This window comes from Rissa tridactyla, chromosome 5 (genome assembly GCF_028500815.1).
Source record: "Rissa tridactyla isolate bRisTri1 chromosome 5, bRisTri1.patW.cur.20221130, whole genome shotgun sequence".
Classification (NCBI taxonomy): domain Eukaryota; kingdom Metazoa; phylum Chordata; class Aves; order Charadriiformes; family Laridae; genus Rissa; species Rissa tridactyla.
In genome coordinates, this window is record NC_071470.1 from 10,484,187 (window position 1) to 10,504,040 (window position 19,854).

Sequence of the window (19,854 nt, forward strand, 5' to 3'; positions counted from 1 at the left end):
CCTGAATGGAATTTCATGAGATAAAGAAAGGACGCTTTTCTGTCTGAATTTCAAAAGCCTGATGGAAACAGATTAATTTGAGGTTCTCAGAAAAATATCACGGGAATTCTCCTTGAAGGAAAATGCTAGACAATGTAATTACAGGAGAGCCTACCAGTTCATCTTATACATCACTTCACTCTGTGCTTTATCTGCTGCAGCGTAACTATCGGTTCCGTGAGACTTGATACACAACTTCCAAAAATAAACAAGCATAAAAGCTTGCCCTATTTTTCATTTCCATTATATTTTGCAGTGAAAAGAGAGAGGGAGTAAATTATTACAAAATCAATCTGAAATGACATCTTGTTTTGTAAACATTGTGAAGCATCACAGGGGGTGCTTGAAGGGGATTCTGCTACAGCGTGATTGCCCGCTGCTCGCTTCCCCTTCCTTTGGTCAAGAATTGCCTGCTGCGTCAATAATGCTAATACTCCTTAAGGTCACACCCAGGATCCAGATTTTTTTTGCCCATCATTCATATTTCAATTCAAACTTTATTCTTCAGAAACTTAATAGTTCTAAGCAGTATCCAACTTAGTGCTATTGAAAAGTAAAGGCAAAATATGCGTCTGAATTATGGGAGCAGCTGGGTGGACTGTATCATACTGACAGATGCTTTGACCGGAAGAAAAGGTCTTTTCACTCTGCAAAACATTTCAACAGATTGCTAAAAGTTCATCTGCCCATCTTAGAATTCTGGAAAAATCGGCTGTAAAGGTTTCTAGTTGTGGGATGGTAATTGATGGAAAGAGAGAAAGAGGGGTGCCTCTTCCCTTGGTGAACAACACAAAGGGGACTTGAGAGGGGGACTTCCCAGCAGACAAAAGATGCTGCATGTAAAGAAAAAAGTGAGCAGCAATAGCAGAAAAGCAGTGATCGAGGCAGGAGCCCTTTCTTCTGCAAAGTGGCAGTGCACTTTGTCCTTTGGCAGAGAAAGGAGCGCAGTTATGAATCTCATTCCGAAGTCTGAAGTGGTGAATCCTCCAAGGCACGGCTTATGTGCCTGCGTGTGAGTGCAAAGGAAGTAGGTTATTCTGAATACGGAGGCAGAAGAGAGAAAAAAGTTCCTTGTTGGCCCATAACTGTCAAGCAATTATAGCAGGAAAAGAATTTCTAAGCTGAATTGTGGCAGATAAAGCAGACTTTGAGGAGCGGAGGGGGAACAGGAAAAAAATAAGCTTCCATCAAACTATGGGCTCCTCCATGTGCCATGGGAATTGAGGGGATTTCAGGGACTGGTAGCTGAAGCTGCCTGGAGAAGGGGCGTATGTAAGGTAAATTTTTCATACTCACTGCTAACGTAAGCTCATATTTTAGAGAACAATGGAAGTACCCTTGTCGTATATTTATTTGCCTTGCATTTCCAGCAAAGTATTTGATATTCTCCTGTTTAATCATTTTTTCTGCAGTCTATGAGGCAGCCAAAACTAGTGATAGTGCAAGTAAAACAGAAGGGTTCCTAAAGTAAAATTTATTTGTTTTTCATCCCCCATGAAATATAACGCTCCACATCCAAAAAATGAAAAACAGTAAGGGATCTGTTCTCCCCCTTCTGCACACGTGTAACTCCATTTAGCAGCAGCAAGATTAACACACACCCATTAACTCCTTGCATGCCTGCCTTCTGCACATTAAGTGCAGCCTAAATCTTAGGGAGATGGATCACAGAATCACAGAATGGTTTGGGTTGGAAAGGACCTTAAAGATCATCCAGTTCCAACCCCCTGCCATGGGCAGGGACACCTCCCACTAGACCAGGCTGCTCAAAGCCCCATCCAGCCTGGCCTTGAACACCTCCAGGGATGGGGCAGCCACAACCTCCCTGGGCAACCTGTTCCAGTGTCTCACCACCCTCACAGTAAAGAATTTCTTCCTGATATTCAATCTAAATCTCCCCTCTTTCAGTTTGAGGCCGTTACCCCTTGTCCTATCACTCCACTCCCTGATAGAGTCCCTCCCCATCTTTCCTGTAGCCCCCTTCAGGCACTGGAATGTGCTCTAAGGTCTCCCTGGAGCCTTCTCTTCTCCAGGCTGAACAGCCCCAACTCTCTCAGCCTGTCCTCATAATGTGTGAATGTCATTAGGAAGATGCATTTTTTACCTTTTACACTTAATATTACTGGTGTCTTTTCTTGATTTTTTTTTTGTGAGAAATTCCCCTATATGGCTGTAGCAACCGCGTTTAATTTTCTGTAAAGTAGATGGAGCTCCTGTTCTAGTAGGGGAAGAGAGAGGTAAACTACAAATGAGTTGCATCCAGGTGCCACTCCAAGCAGTGCTAATGGAGGGCAGCAGAAATCATAGAGTCACTTATAGTAAACCTGCACCTTTTCAGAGGTCAAAACAAAGTGCTGTAAAGCTAATTTAATTGCTTCTGAAGAGCTTTAGGGTCCATCAGGAAAAGGTGTAGTAAAAGTTGACAGTAATACCGATTTGCACCCTGTGATAATTTTGGACCACAGACACTAAGAAATAGTAGGAGAATAAAAATATGAAATGAAGTCAGCATAAGAATGCAAACACACTGCAAATCTATACAATAATTTGACTTTACATCTTGATATTTAGGCTTGCTCTCATATTCAACCAGGAAAGAAAAAAGAATCTTAAAGTTGTATTAACTTCTTACTACCAAATTTTGCCTCTGAAAGCAGATAATTTTCTTTGGCCTGGCTTTGTGTGTTATTTTCCGCTTTCCTCAGCCTCCCACACGCTAATGACTTGTGCATGGAATTCTCTTACCCTATGAATATATTTTCTTTTTAAGCACAGTCCCCACAGAGGTGGAAAATGTGAATGTGAAATGAAGCCTGCCATCCTCAAAGAAGGTTAAAGATCTAGGAGCATGTACAACTCTATCCTGAAAGTCAGTTTGTCGAGACATAATTTACAGAGGTTCAGTTGCACAGGCCTCATTCTGCATTTCTTTCAAGATGAATACTTTATGCCTTCAGGCATGTGATTTCTCAAGGCATCTTTGTGGACTTGTGGGCAATCAGAATTTGCCTTAGTGGACTGAAACGGCCCAGAACAAACTCAGTGCTTAATCTTCTTTATTGCTAAAATTGATAAGCAGATCCATGCTAAGTGCTGACAGTTCTTACGTAGGGAGAGAAAAGTAGAAGCACCTGCTCCTTCAACCTCTAATGTTTTCTGGGCCAGAAGCTTTGTTTTGTTATTTGACAAAGAACTTGTTAATTTTGTTTCATAAAGCATAAATTTACATGAGGTATTTTCTTTGTGCTAATTCATACATGCAACATCATGAGATTGATAATCTCAAACGCCATCATCCAGAAGGCCTGATACAGCACCCAGTGACAAATACCCACCAGAAGATGGAACGGGGACAGTGGGCTCTGGTGGAGCCCGACACTCCAGGGAAACGTCACAGTCAGGGCTGGCCACACAAGCCAGCCTTCTGGAGAGGCCCATCCTAAACAACGATTTCCAACCTTCCTTACAGTAGTAGATCCCAAATATAAAATCACCAAGGGTTGGTTGGTTTTTTTTCAGGTTTTATGACATATTTACGGTAAGGAATCTGCCAAAAACTTCAATTTGTTTTCCTTGGGTTGTATTTTTTATTACCACACAATGGCTTATTTCCCCTGAAGTTTCATGTAACACTTGTAATTACAACTTGTCCTGAAGAGAGTGAAACAATAACAATAAAAATGAGGGCCACTGAATGGGCCAAAGCTGCTCATAAGACAAGTGGTTTGTAACATTGGTAAATTTGGAATAACCCTCAAGTTTTGCTCTACCTCTTTGGGAAACAGCCAGAATTCTGCACTTCACGGTATCTCTGGATGAGGAAGAAATACAATTTATCTTTGTGTTCAAAGCAATCATAAGACATAATGCCATTTATACCCACGGAAACTCATATCTTATGACAGACATAGTGAAGAGAGACTTATTGTCAAAATTTGGCTCCAGAGCCACTTGCCTGTCCATGTGACTGTTTATACCATTTTTGTTTACTTGCTATTGGAGAGTAATCAGAAAAAAAGTTATAATGAATTATGGGTGCTGTCAAGTTTTGTATGAAAAGTATTAAAACTTTAAACAAAACAGTCTCCTAAATTCCTGTCCTTCTGGTCCTGCAGTCTTATCTTGCTTTTACACTTTTGTTTAAACTCTTCCTTCCTTTTTTTTCTTTTTTAGTTGGAGTTGATTCAATAATCTGGTCTTTTTTTTTTTTTTTTTTTTTTTATTTCTTGCAGATGTTAAAATGATGAAACCCTGTCTCCCTCTGGAGCAGTGCTCAGCAGCCATGACATCTCCTCTGGTCCTGCGTGGAAGGTACCTTGCAGCCCGCTGCTGAACTGTTATGACATGTCTCTAGCAATCAGAAAGAAAAGCTGGGAAGAGCATGTGACCCAATGGATGGGATTGGCTTTGGAGTCTGTGGAGTATAATACAGCATGTCGTCACGGACTGGTAGCTGATAACTTGCAGACAAGTATGGAAAAAGATGAGGTTTTGAGCGCGGACCGGAAAGAAAAATGTGCTTCGTTTCCAGAGTGCTGTTATAGTGGAGAGCTGATTGGCTTCCCTGCAAAGCAGCTGGGAAACGTTTCAAAGGAGGTGGATGAAAACGATAACCATGAGGATGAGGAGCATTTTCTGGAGGCCAGCACAGAAACTCTAGTCCACGTGTCTGATGACGATGATGACTATTCAGCACTCAACCTGGATAGTGTTAATTACCACATCGCTGCTGTAGGAAGCGAACCAAGAGATGAAGAGAAGAATTTAAATGGAGCAGGCTCCTTAACACAGATGGTACCAATAACAGAGAGTAACAAGGCAGCTGAAGCATCTGGAATAATTGGAGATATAAGTAAGGGACCTGGCTGTGACACGGTTCCTAAAGAGGAGATGAAAGAAGATGACGTTTGTGGCAGTATTGGCCAAAGCCTGGAGCTTTGTAATTATGAAGGCTTAAATGAAGTAGTAGATGTAGAGAGAGAAAATCTTTCTAATTCTCCAAATGTGAAAGAAATTATTATGCCTGGGAAGCAGCTGCTTCATACTGCTGTAATTGCACAACAGCGCCGGAAATCTGATGCTTTTAAAGACGGGCTTGGAAAGTCTGAGTGTAATGTGGTAGAGAGTGGGATTTCTTCTGAATCATGCACCAGCGGTGATAGACAACTCTGTTCAGCGGCGGAATCCAGCGACTGCCTTATGCAATCTTCTCCATGCTCTCTCATCCCGGCAGTGGAAAATGGTCTGGGTGGAAGTGGTTTCACAGAACCTCAAGTGGCCCCTGAAAACAAATGCCTTTCAAATGTCAGTTCAGCAGAAGACATTCAGTGTTTACATGTAAAGGATCCTTTGACCACACAAGGACATTCAGACAGTCAAGTGAAACTGCGCAAAAGAAAGGTAGGATGCTCATAAGCTGCAGAGATTTTTTTTTCTGGTGTTTTCCCCCAATTTCTTGTGAAGGTGGTTCCATGACTAATTGATTAGAGATAAAATATATTTTTCAGCCTTGTTTCAAGAACTTGTCAGATTTTTCTTCAGACAGTTTTGAGACTAATGTGTCTATACAACAACTGAGTTTTCTGAGCTCTTTTTGAGGTCTGAAAATGTCTAAGCTGTGAATTTGGAAGGTGCCTTATATTCACTTTATTTTGTATATATATAATTCTATATACTTTTTATATGTTGTTCAAGGCTAAATAAGTAAGTATCTTCTGTGGGTTTAGTTTTATTTTTGGTTTTCTGCTCTTATCAGGTATCATTAGCCCTCTTAGGAAATAGATTGCATGTAGAGGTTTGGAAGCTTTATTGAAAAAAGAGAACAGGAAAAAAGTGCAACAAAACTTTCAAAGGGAAAAAAGAAGTGGAAATATTTTGCAGTAGTTCTTCGGTTTTCAGCTCAGCCCCATGAGCATACGTTCTTGCGAAAAGAAGTATTGCTGAGTTTGAAACAATGTTTTGTGATTTTAAAGCAAGCAGAGAGTTTCACTGTCTACACAGAGCAAGGAAGAGTAACATTACAAAACTTTAATGGACAGATTCCCTGGCAATAACATTCCCATTGGCTTTCACAGGGGGAGATCCGCTGGCTGTGGCACTGCAGAATTCATCTCAAAGTCTGGCTTTCCCAGCTATGCTGCTTATTCTTGCTAATAACCAATTTGTAATTGTTTACTTCTCTCTGCCTTTTTTCATTTGACATCATTCAGCTTCTTTGGTCTGGTTTTTTTTTTGGTTTGGGTTTTTGTTTTTTTTTTTTTAATGTTGTCTATTAATTGTGTGGTTGGTTGGGTTTTTTTCCATCAGCTGTAGCGCCTCAGCAGCTGTTTCACTAAAGCACAAATTCATATCTCTAAAGTGCTGTATGCCAACACAGCATCCTGAGCTGCTGGCCCTTGCTTCCTTGTGTAAAACCCTCGTTAGTATTAACGCACAATTGATAAGGTTGGAAGCTGTATGCAAGTCTTGCAGAAGGTTTCCGAAGGCCTCCAAGCCAGTCTTCCTTTGGTAGTTCACGCAATCACAGTTAACATGGTAACTATTCCACTGATCTTGCAGTAAGCGTGGCTCTGAGTTACAATTAAGAAGGCAAAACCTGACTAGCAGTACCAGAAATGTTAAAATGACCCATCTGTACAATGCAGCTCAAGCTTAAAAGGAAAAACTTAACCGAATTGAATTAACATCACATTTGAGAACTAAGTTGACTATTATAACCGTATGCTCAGCTGCTGTACTTTAGCACCTCGTATTCGTTTTTACTAAGCGTAGTTGTTCCTATTGATGCGTGCATTTCATACTAGGTTAAGATTAGCAAGATTAATTTTTATAATGCAATTTCAAAGTCCTATCATTACTATCTGAAAATACAGATAAAACTTCTTTTTATTATGTACATATGCGGTCACTGTGCTGTGGCTGCTCACATTAGCTTTCAGTGTACTGTCCTATATTTTTTTAACAGCTTCGATGTTGCTAGTTTCCATGTAGCTCCTTGCATCTTGTTTTGAGTTCGCACACTCACCTGTTAACTGTACACTCACGAGAATTATATTTGAGAATACATTTGTGATCTGTGTTTGTGCCGTTAAATACTTAAAAGGATGGAATATAAACATTCCAGTGAGACTAATGGTGAGAAAAGCTAAGAACATGATCATATAAAGGAGCAAAATACAAGGAGTTGCTTTAAGGGTGGTTGAGAGTTATGTGGCTGCAGCAACTGCGAAGCTGCGTGCACTGTAAAAGGGGAGGGAGTCCGTAGATCTGGAGGAGTGACCTCGTACCACTTTGGTTAAAGAAGTCTTTACCAACAACAGTAAAATGTTTGGCAAAAGGGAAAAGATATGATCTGCTTTTGCTTCTGGTATTATTTATCTCTAAATTCGCCGGACACTTCTACAGACAATGTTCCTGTGTGCAGGATTTTATCACTTATCTCTAATCGTGCACTGTTTCACAAAAGCCTGTCTGTGTTGGTAATAATCTGTAATGAAAAATGTGCCTATGTTTACAAACTTTCCCTGAAAGCCACTTTTGTAATTTTAACAAAACATTAGAAAAACACCAGACTTGAAACTGAATCCATCCATAAAAGTCAAGTATTTGCTTTGCAGTGACAGGAAGACTTAAGGGATTGGGAATGGTATATAAAACCTTTTCTCTCAAGGTCAGCAGTTCAAACAGTGCAGTTGAGGCCTAAAACACTCCACTGTCTGATTAATGCTCAGTGTCAATTATAGTTGCACATAAATGCGTGCTCAGAGAGGTCGGAATATGGGAAAAGGCACATGGAGATAAATTGCTAAAGGTATTTGGGGACCCAAGCCTTGAGGCGGCACCTTGGGGGATGATGGAAAGGTGCTGAACCTCAGCTACTGCCATGACAGTTAAGATCTTAGGACCTTTGAGGAGACATCATTCTGCTCTTGCTGGTACTAAATTCTTCCGAAAACCTGTTCCTCGTTAACATATTTTAAACTGCTTTTAATTGTGGCAACAGAGCGTGACCTTCCCTGTTATCTTTAGATCTGCTGCCTTCAAACCGAAGTTGAGGTGAGACAGTGTGGATCTGTTGTGCTTGCTCTGCAGACAAATGCGGGTTTAAGGGCTTAAAGTTTAGCATCTTTGACCAGCACTAGCTCCATTTCAGCAAATTGCTTTAGTCATGATGGATGTGCTGACACCGAAGATGCTTTTTGCAAACAGGTCCAGCTGTTACAGCATTCTTTGCTCCCTCAAATCACCAGGGTTCAGATGGTTGATGCACAGCACCTTCTCCTTTGGCTTCCCAGGAAGACTTCCTAAGGCTCGGAAGTAGGAAGTACCTGAATTTAATTGTGATAAGTTAATGATGTTGGGTCTAATTGAAAGATTCCACAGTAATCAAGCTTTCCTGTTTTTTTGTTGATTGATAATCAATTCAGTTTACCCACAACATGACATTGATGGTTATTAATGGTTCAGAGTAGCAAAAGCATAAATGGATTAACTATATGTGGCTACACCAACTAGACCCTCCTGTATGCTTTCCTGGGTTAAATAAATTTTAGATTTTAAAATAGTCACTTAACTTCAGAATTGTACATTCTGAATTTCCAAAGATTGAAATAATCTTTGGAACTAACAAGCAAGCTGTCATCCTTGGGGAATCCCAACAGCTCACGTGTAAGAGAAGAGGAGATGGGGTATTGAAAAGCATTCTGCATGCAAGAAGATAGAATTACTATTAATAGGCTTTTTAATAAAACTCGGGAAGTCGCAGTTAATATTTAAAAACAAAATTCAATCCACAGACTAGCTTAGCAAGATAGTACCAGAAGATTGAGGGGAAAATAAATCTGTGAAAAGATAAACAGATTTTTCACTGAATATACACACGCATTTAAGAAGTATATTCTGATTTGATCCAGAGTAAATGCAGGAAACGTTCTTCACATGTGTTTGGGCTGCTTTGTTATAATGCAGTTTAATATCTGAATATTGGAAGAAAAAGAATTGAATTAACATCTACAAATGAACGTGTCAAAATTGTTAGTTACTTGTTCAATTGTTTTCTTGGTTTGGATAAGATATATACATTTTCATTCCTTTACACTTGCAGTGAAACACAGTTTACTGAAAATCTGTTATTCATTGCAATAATGAAATACTTTTCGATTGTCTATGTTGTATGTTCCAGATTGCAATGATTTAAGAAAAAAAAAAGTAATTCTGAAATCTCTGAAAGCAGCCTGTTCTCAGGCATCTCAAAGGAATATTTCTTTGCAATGCTTAATATTTTTTGTTATTTTCATTAACCTGTGGAAGAAACAGGTTCTAGAAGTGCTCAGTCCCTAGAGAGAGGCACTTGTCACAGTAATTTTTTGAGAGGTCCATAGAAAGAGCTTTGGAGTAAATCTTCCAAAAATGAACTCTCTTGGACTTAGAAATTAAGTTCAAAATAGTTCAGACAAACTGTGGATCATCTTTTGAAGTTCTGGTTGCTTATCTAAATTAGGTATTAATTCTGAAAGTTTTGGGGTTCTCTTCTAACGTGAAACTTCTAGCTTGCTGCAGAGATTTTAGATTAAAAGTGTTAATAAAATCTGTAAGTTAGAGATGATAAAGTAGTGGCAAATTTACTGCACAGTGTGATGAAATAAGAAGTCGATACGTAATGATTGGTTGCAGGAAATGTAATTGATGTATTGTGCCCCGTGATTTGAAGTTTATGTCAGCTGTGTTTCTTCCGAGAAAAGGTATAGCCTAGAATACTGCTACAGGAAGGGGTAATTGGGGTATCAAACTGACTGGAGTATATGTGACGAATTTGTAACAGTTTCCCTTCACTGATAATCTCAGACCTCATTTCAGTCTCATTAAAACATTTTGCTCATCTGTCAGTGAGAAAGGAATGAAGTAAACAAATGTTTCGGTGTACGAATTCCTCATCTCTCTTCTATGAGGCTTTTGCTTTTAATATTTACTACTTGCAGTTCTTCATGGTGGGCCCGCTTAGAAACTTTCCAGGTTCAAACAGTCGATGTTATCTCAAAGTCATTCCTACAAGACTAGAGAGTATAACGGTCAGGGCTATTTCTAACGCTTGCTATTATGGCTACTATTTTAATCCAGATTTCTAGATTAAACGCTGTGTGGTTTGCAAAGGATACTTAAGGACACAGATAATGTCAGCGTGACAGCAGCACCCAGCATCAAGGAGATGCAAAATAATTTCAAAAAAAGATTATCTGAAGGATGGCAGTAAATGTTGGAAGAAACCCGGGTAGGCGGTTACCCGGGGTGACACAGGACCTTGACTTTTCTTTACTGTTACAATAAAGTTTGTTTCATTATTTCATCAATTATAACTATACTAATGCGAGAAAACAAAAAAAATTGCTTAGTTGGATTTCCATCCCTATTTGCCACTTGAGTATCATGCTTGTCCGTGAGATGTGGAAGCTGACTCTCTTCCGTTACGATGTGTAATAAATTCTGTTTTACAAGGCTAAAACTATGCTTTTTATGGCCAGTTAGAAAGTTAGGTTCTTCCAGGAGCTTCTGCTTGTATCACCCTGTAAATTGACTCCACAGGAAGCCTATGGAGCCTTGCCTGTTGGCTTAGTCCTCCCAGTAATGTACCTGGGAGAGGTAGTAGGAAATCTTCCAAAAAATTATAAGAGCTACCTACTTTACTGAAACAGTTTCCTTACAATTTATTCCCTGCCATCTCTGCTGTTCACATTGCATAATCCTTTTCAACGGAGCACTCGCTTGTCAGCATTAGATTCTTATTTAAAAAGTAATGTGAGCTTGTTGTGAACAATAGTATCCAACATTTTAGATCTTATTTTATTGCTGTTAAAATACCAGAGACTGAGTTTCCAGCCCTTTCACAACTATGTCTTTCTGAAGTCTTAATCTCCCTTTACCTCAGTTCTGTCTTTGTTGAATGGGGGTAACTTAATGATGAATTCTTTTTTCCTACCAATTTTTATATTAGCTTTTAAGACTTTTAAAGCATTGGGTTTTTTTTTTATAGAAGCTGGTTTAGTAGGGATCTACATAAGTAGTAATATGTAGGCTTGTCAATGGTGCACACTTGTTAATGTTGTGCTGTAACAATAACTCAGGTCAGCACGGGAAAAACAACCAAAGAAGATAAAAGTACGAATAAAAGCAACAGGAATGTACAGGAAATCTTAATTAAAAATGGAAAGGTGCACTTTGCTGTATCCTGATTTTGTCATAGGGAATTGAATTTACCCTTTTCTGAGATTCAGTCTGCAGATGTGTGTCAGTCAGGGGAAAATGACAGCTCTAAAAGTTGGTGATTTTCAAAGTCAATCATCTTCAATTGCACCTTTGCAAAATATGATGTATAAATGCATTTATTTCCCACCGTTTATGTTTTCCCATTGAGTATCTTTTAAAGATAATCATCTTGCAAATATTCTAGGGAAGCGATCCAATGACCAGGAAATAAATCTGCATTCTCAGATTATAATGATCATTAGAAATTCTGAAAATATGGAGAACAATGAATGTTGCTTGGGTGGCTGTAGGAGACAAAGGTTTCGCTGCTTCAGTATGGTCATGGGAGACCAAGGCTTCACTGCTTAAGTCTAGACATTAAAAAAGCATTAATGGATGCCAGTGAAACTACTGTATTCTTAGAGTACGTTTAAGTGCCTTGCTGAACTTTGGTGTTATAATGATTAGTAACCTTGGAGACTACAGAAGGTAGTTACTACAGAAGCACTATCACAGAAAAATGACTTTCAAATCATATGGTTATCTATATTTCCTGTACAACTCAGACCTGCACTGATGCCAGAATAGCTTATTTTTCACATATGGAGATGAATTATACAATATTGGCATCTAGGGAATGTTTTTCCGTAGTTTTCTGAAGGACAACGGTAAATGCAAATATTGGAAATCTGATAATTGCTTTTTAAAGATGATCATTCAAACAGTGGAAATCTATTTTATCACGTATGAAATTTGGATTTGCTTTAGTTCCATTTCTGCATCTCTTGTCATTTTCAGACTTTCTAAAGGTTTTTCAAAGGTTTTTCAAGCTTTCTAAAGGTTTTAGGAAAGAGCATGGGTCTGTTTTCCCAAACTCATAACGTGAATATGAACACCGTCAAAAACTGATGAGGGATCCTAAGCCACAGCAGCTTTCTCAAAGGTTAGTTGCTACCCACATGTCTCAGAGCTACAGTCTGTAGTAATAGTACAGTGGGCAACTATTACTGAGATCCACAGTTGCTTCACCACAAAGAATTTGCTGCATTTGCACATTGCTATTAAATGGTCATAATTTTGAAGGCATTGGGAAGAATCTGGCAAGAGCTGCGAGTAAAGCAAAACAAATAGTATGATTTCTTAAAAAAAGAAGCCTGAAACCTTCTTGGCTGTCGTGAGGATTTGATTCTCTCTTCTGGATTGAAAAGTTGCTTCCTAAATTTAACATCTAATAATGAAGATGTGGTTCAAAATTATAAATGGACTAAACCAGTTGGATCTCATTTTTTAAAAAATTATGCATATTATCTATGGTAATTAATAGAAAGCGGTGGTCATAAAGCACTCCTATTATTATGATTAGATGACCATGAATTTTCTCTGGTGCTCTCACAAAAATATGTATCATAAATATTATCTCCATCTGGGAAGCTGAAGAATGCTTTCCCACAGACTTCCTTTGTGTTTGGACTGAAGTATGATGTATTTCAAACAATCTGAAAAGTATTTAAAACAAGCTCAGAACAGGATGGGATGATTGCCAGGCCATTACAGTATAACCTTTATGCAAATTTTATTTTGACACATTTTTGTGACAGTGTTCAGCAATAAATTTTAAAGGCTGCCAGCGTTGTCTAGACTGCAAACCAAGAGACTGTTGCGCATCAAGTTATGCATTAGTTGGAGTTTAGCTACCTAAAATGGTCATGAAAGTATTTGTATTTATGCGCGGTTCATAGTCACGCACTATCACTCCACCAAAGTGATATTACACGCTTCCGGGAATCAATGTAGGGAGCTCTCGTCTCATGCAGTTTACACTCAGAAATTCCTAATTTTGTCCCGGTTTGCAATAATTGGCTGGAAGAAAACTTTTAAAACATTTTTTGTTTGTTTGTTTTTAAATAGTGTCTTTAAAAAGTTCTGATTGGTAAGGGCCGATTATTTGCTGTTTGTAGTCTATAAACTCTCAGTTGTAGGTCATGTTAAATGGACCAATGATCTTCCTAAAATGACAACAGATTGTAATGAACACCACATTTTTGAGGGAAGCTGCCTTGGAAGAAATGAATGGACATAGTACGCAAAAAACCAAATTTAACAGTTTAGCAAATGGGAAGTGGAATTAAAACACTTGGGCAAAACCTTCTGGGTTACATGACATCACTATCCAAATAAACTTTTCCACTGGCTAAAGAAGAATTTTAAAAAAAAAAAAAAAAAGGACTTTGCTTCCTAGAACTGTTCACCTGGCACTTTCACAAGCATAACGTTCACTTTGAATTAACAATCAAGTGAAAACAGAGAGATGTGAGAGGCACACAGAGACACAGCTGCCATCAAACCCCAGAAAATACAGCCATAACCTGGGACGTTATTAGAGCACCCCCGCTTGTATTAAAGAGCCTTTGAAGCCATAGCTGTGGCAGAGCAGCTTTTTCAGCACAACCTTCTACTGCAGACACGAGCTGTGCTGAAAGCAAAAGCTTTTCTGTTTGTGGTGCTGAGCCGGAGGAGGAGGCACAGAAGAGCAGCCCACCCTGGCCAGCTCTGGGGCTTGAGGCTTTACAGCAGCGAGGCCTTTGCCACTGCCGTCAAGGAGTATTTGGCCGTGGTGGTATGGGGGTTGGGTAAGTCCACGGGCATCTCACTAATTCCCATGCAGTATTTAAAAGCAAACGAGCAAAGAGAACCCCACCACTGGCTGAACTGCAGCAGGGTGGGAGCCATCTGCAAAGTGTTTTCCATATTTTTGGGGTTTTTTTTAATAGAATCATAGAATTGCCTAGGTTGGAAGGGATCTTTCAGATCACCTAGTCCAACCATCAACCTAACTCTTGACAAAAACCATCCCTAAACCATATCTCTACCCTTTTTCTTTTTTTACTTTTTTTTACTTTTTTTTACTTTTTTTTACTTTTTTTTACTTTTTTTTTACTTTTTTTTTACTTTTTTTTACTTTTTTTTACTTTTTTTTACTTTTTTTTACTTTTTTTTACTTTTTTTTACTTTTTTTTACTTTTTTTTACTTTTTTTACTTTTTTTTACTTTTTTTTACTTTTTTTTTACTTTTTTTTACTTTTTTTTACTTTTTTTTACTTTTTTTTACTTTTTTTTACTTTTTTTTACTTTTTTTTACTTTTTTTTACTTTTTTTTACTTTTTTTTTACTTTTTTTTTACTTTTCTTTACTTTTTTTTTTACTTTTCTTTACTTTTTTCTCTTTTCTCTCTTTTTTCTTTTTTTTCTTTTTGAGGTGTTTTGGTTTTTTTTCCTTGCTTCCCAATCATGGTCATGCATATGATTGAAACACCTAAAAGTGTGTTTCTTATGTCCTTTTACTGTTCTCTCTTAATGGCAACATAGGAGGTTGATAAAGACAAGGGGGACTATGTCGCAGATACACAGGGTGTATTGAATAAGGCCTTACAAAACGAAACAATACTGTTTCTGCTGCCAAAAACTGTTTCCAGGCTCAAGAGGATATGGCCTAAAATGGTCATGAATTCAAATTTAGAGGGATATTCTTCCTCCTATGAAAAAAATCCAGGCAGCAATACAGCGTCTCTCTATATGTATGCGTGAGTGTCTGTGCACGCTGGGGTAAATGTATGGCAAATGTAAACCAGATCCTCGCTCTCCTTCATAACTCTGTCACAGCTGACGTCTAATGCTTTTACAACAATGGAACATAAGGAACTTGGCTTATGCCCGCTGCGTTAATGAAAAATTGGCTCACTGTAACATGAGGATGTCCTTCAGTAATGTGCCGTATTACAGCAATAACTTTCATATCTTAAGTTTCACATTGTTTTTGCAGTCTCACCTTACACGAGGGTTAGAATGAAAATGCAATATGTAAAATATTTATGTTAAGTGGAAGTTTATTTGTCCTTTCCAGTAAGATGCCTCCTTCCCAAACATTTCTGCACACAGCCGATTCAATTAAAGAAAGGCTCCTAGTTGGATATCCTGAATGTCCTATTCATTTGGATAGTTTTACTTTAACATAAAATGGATCACCTAATATACCCATTCAAAAAAAAAATCTTCAAGGAGTCGATTCTGTTCTTGTACTACATGTTTTAATCTCTTGGGTGGTATCCTCAACCTTCTTAAAAATGATTATTTGCATGCACTAATAGTCATTCATATGTGATTCACGGCTGTTTGATATGGAGGCATGAAATACATGAAAAAATTCAGCAGTGCTGAAGCTCGTGGCTTGTGCTGCATGTAATTTTAGCTTCAAAATATTTTAAAAGCTGACATCTTTACTGCATTGAAAATGAAAAAGCATGGCCACGAGCAAAATTTTTGGGAATGTAAACTAAAGTCCTTTCCTACGTACAGATTTTCTGAAACACTACACTTCTAATAAATGCCAAGCTGTATTTCTCTCACACAAATTTAGTAGCTGACTGTATGTGTACATCACACCTCACTACATCTGCTTAACTTATTCCAACGTGGTAAACCCACCTGTTTACAAATATTCTCTACTGCTTGATAGATGATGACAAGATGATGGGGCAGACGAGCAGTATCCTGTTTATTCTTTACACTTATACGGGAAGTAAAATAGCCAGAGAGTGAATAAGAGAATAGGACAAAAAAGACACTGAGAAAAAAAAGATATTCATTGAAATAGGACAAAAAAGACATTGAGAAAAAAAGATCTTGAGAGACTGTCTTATAGGTGGGATAAGACTGGAAAATAAGTAGGTGAAAATTAATTGATTTTTCCATGTAAAGTGATGACAACTCTTAATTGCACAAACTCAGCTCACAAAAACAACTCCCAGTTGATCAGTTTGTCTGTCTCCCAGCTTTCATCAGTACTGCCAGTAACAGTCAAAGGCAATTTGGGAAGAAATTCCTCCATATCTGTACCTTGATTAATATTCTTGTGGGTAAATAGTCTGCAGGACTTGTAATTTAGCACAATTCACCAACGTTTTATTAAGCTTTTACAAAAGTCATGTTGTAAATCTTACTGCAGGTTCTTTTGCAGTATATGTTTTAAATCAATCAATTGTGTTTTTGCAGACTGAAGCCTATGAATAGTTATGACTGTGGGGAAATCAACTTTAATCAGATTCAGAAGAAACACATATATTCCTGAATTTTGCTCTCTTGAGAATAGTAACAGAAGCCTCAGATTAGAATGTCAATTTAATTTTTTTCTAGGTTATCCACACTCTGTCAGACAAAAAAAAAATCCTTCTTCATCCTACCCATGCTCTTCTAGACAGCATGTTGAGATCACTGATTCTTCCCCCTCACTCCTACCTCTCAGAAATGCTTCGATTTTTTTTTTGTCTTCCTCATTTCACATACTAAGCTCAGTGTGTCAGTATTAAACTTTTTAGCCTTTTGGAGCTTATGCATATATAAAGGAAAGATCACTCAGAGACATGAAAATACTGTGTATTTTCCTCCCTGTAAGCATCAATGCTTATAAATACTTAAAGGGTGGGTGTCAGGAGGATGGGGCCAGGCGCCAGGACAAGAGGTAATGGGCACAGACCTGAACATAGGAAGTTCTGTCTCAACACGAGGAGGAACTTCTTTACTCTGAGGGTGGCAGAGCCCTGGCACAGGCTGCCCAGAGAGGTGGTGGAGTCTCCGTCGCTGGAGACATTCCAAACCCGCCTGGACGCGTTCCTGTGCAACCTGCTCTGGGTGACCCTGCTCTGGCAGGGGGGCTGGACTAGATGATCTCCAGAGGTCCCTTCCAACCCTGACCATTCTGTGATTCTGTGATCATCATTTCACAGGGGTTGATTTCAGGCTCAAGGCAGCAGCCTAGCAGAGCCGAACAGACTAGGATGGGAATACTGTTGGAGAAAAGGGTCAGCGGCTTCTATAACTCTGACTCCACTTTGGTATGAGGGGTAGAGCTGTCCCAAACGCCCTCAAGAGCTAGTTCTGTAGTGGTGATAGTAGTTCCCGGTCCCCTTGCCCAGCGCTCGTTTCTACAGCTGCACAAAGTCTCTGCTCAAATCCATTTGTAAGACTATGTGACAAAAACCTAACTGCTCCGTGGGTTTTTTCGCAGCTTCCTTAGCAGGCATGGTCGGCAGTGACTTGGGCCCTGATTCTGGGCTTCCTTTCTCCGTCCTTTCCATTACGCTTCGTTCACGGAGGACAAGCTCTCTTGTGTCGACAGCATTGCCTCACAAAGCATAATAATGACAGTTTAAATGTCAGCGCTGTTAGTCACTGTTGATTGTCTTAGGGCTTAAATAGAAATTCCTTGTTTTCTAGACACTATGTTCAGAGGGAGCGTTTACCAGCAGCAAAGTATAATTGCGGAGCTTTGATCTTTGCTTTGAAATGTCTTTTAAAGCGTAAAGAAAACTCGTCTGTGCTGAGAACGACATTAGAGGCTATTTCTGGAGTTAGACCAGGATTCTGAAGGTGAAAGGACACTTCTCCAGCTCTCTCAACAAGTCCCTGGGAAAGTTAAAAATAGGTCTTGCTGAAAAAAAATTTGGCACTTGTTATTTGAGAAAATTTCTTTATTCCAGGAACTGCCTCATGTAGCAGAAATTTATTTACCATCTGTGTAGACTTGAAAAATTTTCCATCTTACCAGATACACAACTGAAATAGAAACAGATTTTCCGTCCCTATGCTTTACGCCGTCCGCTGCTTTAAGAGAGTGCTGTTGTAAAAACTTATGAAATTTTTGTGTTTGCCAAAGGGGGGTGGCTCAATGATAGCCCATCTGTCAAACTCTGAAGTTCTGGTTGCAACCTTTAATGATGTCACTTTACTGTTGCTAAAGTATGTCATTTGGGGAGGGAAGGGGAGCTCGCAGACCCAGTAGCTGAACATATACGCTTGTTTTAATTGTTGTTAACAGTTGTTTTAATTACAGTTACAGTACTGACTTCTAATCAAAAAATAGTCACTTGAGAAATTAATCACAGATGCTTTTGCTTTCGTTATTCTGAGACTTTGAACTAGTAAAATTGTATGAGATGTGATGTTATTTTAACTAGAAGAATTGCTAAACTCTTTAATCTGGCAATTTTGATCCGTACTTTAAACTGCATACTGTCTGATTATTTTTTTTTTTAAGTTTTTATAGCTTTTCTCTTTTACTGCGTAAGGTAAGGCAAGCTATTTTATATTTGAGCAAAATCATGTAATTGTGAAAATGAACAGGTGTGAATCTTAAGCCATTCTGTATTCTTTCCCATTGCTGCTAAATCATCTGCAATCCTAAAATGAGGAAATTAGAATTTATATTCTCAGCATACAGCTGCATGTGTTATTCAACAACCCATGTTTTAAAATGGGAGTTGCAGTTCCCAAAGAAGCAGAAGTTTTTCGCATTGTTTTTAGTTAGCTTTGTGCTAATGGGTTAAGGCATATACGTGCCTTACCCATATGTTTTAGTTTGGGCCAGGAGCATGCTTTTGAAGTGAGTTTGCTGATTGATGTGGTATAAAGCATGATAAGCGACATGGTGAAAGATGTGAGAGAGTGAGATGCAGTGTGGATTGCCTGATTTGATAGCTGCGTGGCTGATTTGATAGATGCTTCAGAAAGAAAAACTGTATTTTAGGATTGTAAATAGCCAGGGAAATTTTTTTCAGATATTAGGAAGAAAAAAAGGATGTCAGTGGGTAGCAGATTCGTATCTGCACAGTGCAAGAGGTATGAATTGAAAGACTAGTTATCAGATGTAGTCACCGTATTCTACACCCCCATGACTTGCAATGTGAAGACATCCAACTCTGTCCCCTACCTCAACCAAACTGGGTGCAAGATATGTAATTGTTATGACTGGACAATGTTAATTACCAACAAACCTTCTGAAGACAGATTTTTAGAAGAGATCAGTACATTATAGTTTCCTTTTAGGTGAATTTGATAAATATTCCCTGGTAGAAGAATATGAGTTTCTGACTTGAGGTTACAATTTAGCCCCTAAACAAACTACACAGTCTCTTGAGATTTTTACAGTTTTTGTTTCAGCTGTCTGAAATATATCAGATCCAATGTAAAACTAGTGAAGAACACTTTTTTCCCCTGTAGTTGTGCTTTCTAGTTCTCTCACTAATTCCCAGTAGTCTTGTGGTAATGCGTTCATTCTGTTGGCCAGCTGTTCAGCTCTCCATGAATGCATCCTCCTGATGTGCTTTTCCCAGCGTTTCACAAGTCAGTGTCCTATTCCACTTCAACATAAAACTTTTTTGAAAACAAAACTATATACCACTGGGGATGCAGACAGGGAAAGCGATGCAAGCATAATCAAACTCAGTCTGAATAAGTGACGAATGAGTAAATAACAAATATTATACGGTATAAGCACTAAACTGCTCTTAATGTGTGTTTGAAATAGAGAGCGACTCCCTCTTTTATAATAGAGATTTTTTTGTCTCTGACACAATTAGCTTTCTTTCACTTTTCTTAATTACTGGCTGTAGTAGAAGGGAACGCTTCGGTTCCCTTCTGTAGGCCCTTCAGTATTAGCCCACTAATATTAGCTTCGGTCTTTGTTAAGGACAGAATTGTGAGCCTCAAAGGTAAGGTTCGACTCTACAGGGGGAACAGAAAGTGT

General features: G+C 38.6%; 1 protein-coding gene across 3 annotated transcripts in view; it reads left to right on the forward strand.

The window, feature by feature from the left end:
* The window catches only part of DLC1 (DLC1 Rho GTPase activating protein), a 238,004-nt gene that overhangs the window by 12,137 nt on the left and 206,013 nt on the right, over positions 1-19,854 (forward strand). For all 3 annotated transcript variants that reach the window (XM_054201885.1, XM_054201882.1, XM_054201883.1), the window contains exon 2: positions 4,272-5,439. In XM_054201885.1, the coding sequence (XP_054057860.1) occupies positions 4,384-5,439 (1,056 nt within the window). In that variant the 5' untranslated portion in view covers positions 4,272-4,383. The remainder of the gene's footprint in view (positions 1-4,271; positions 5,440-19,854) is intronic.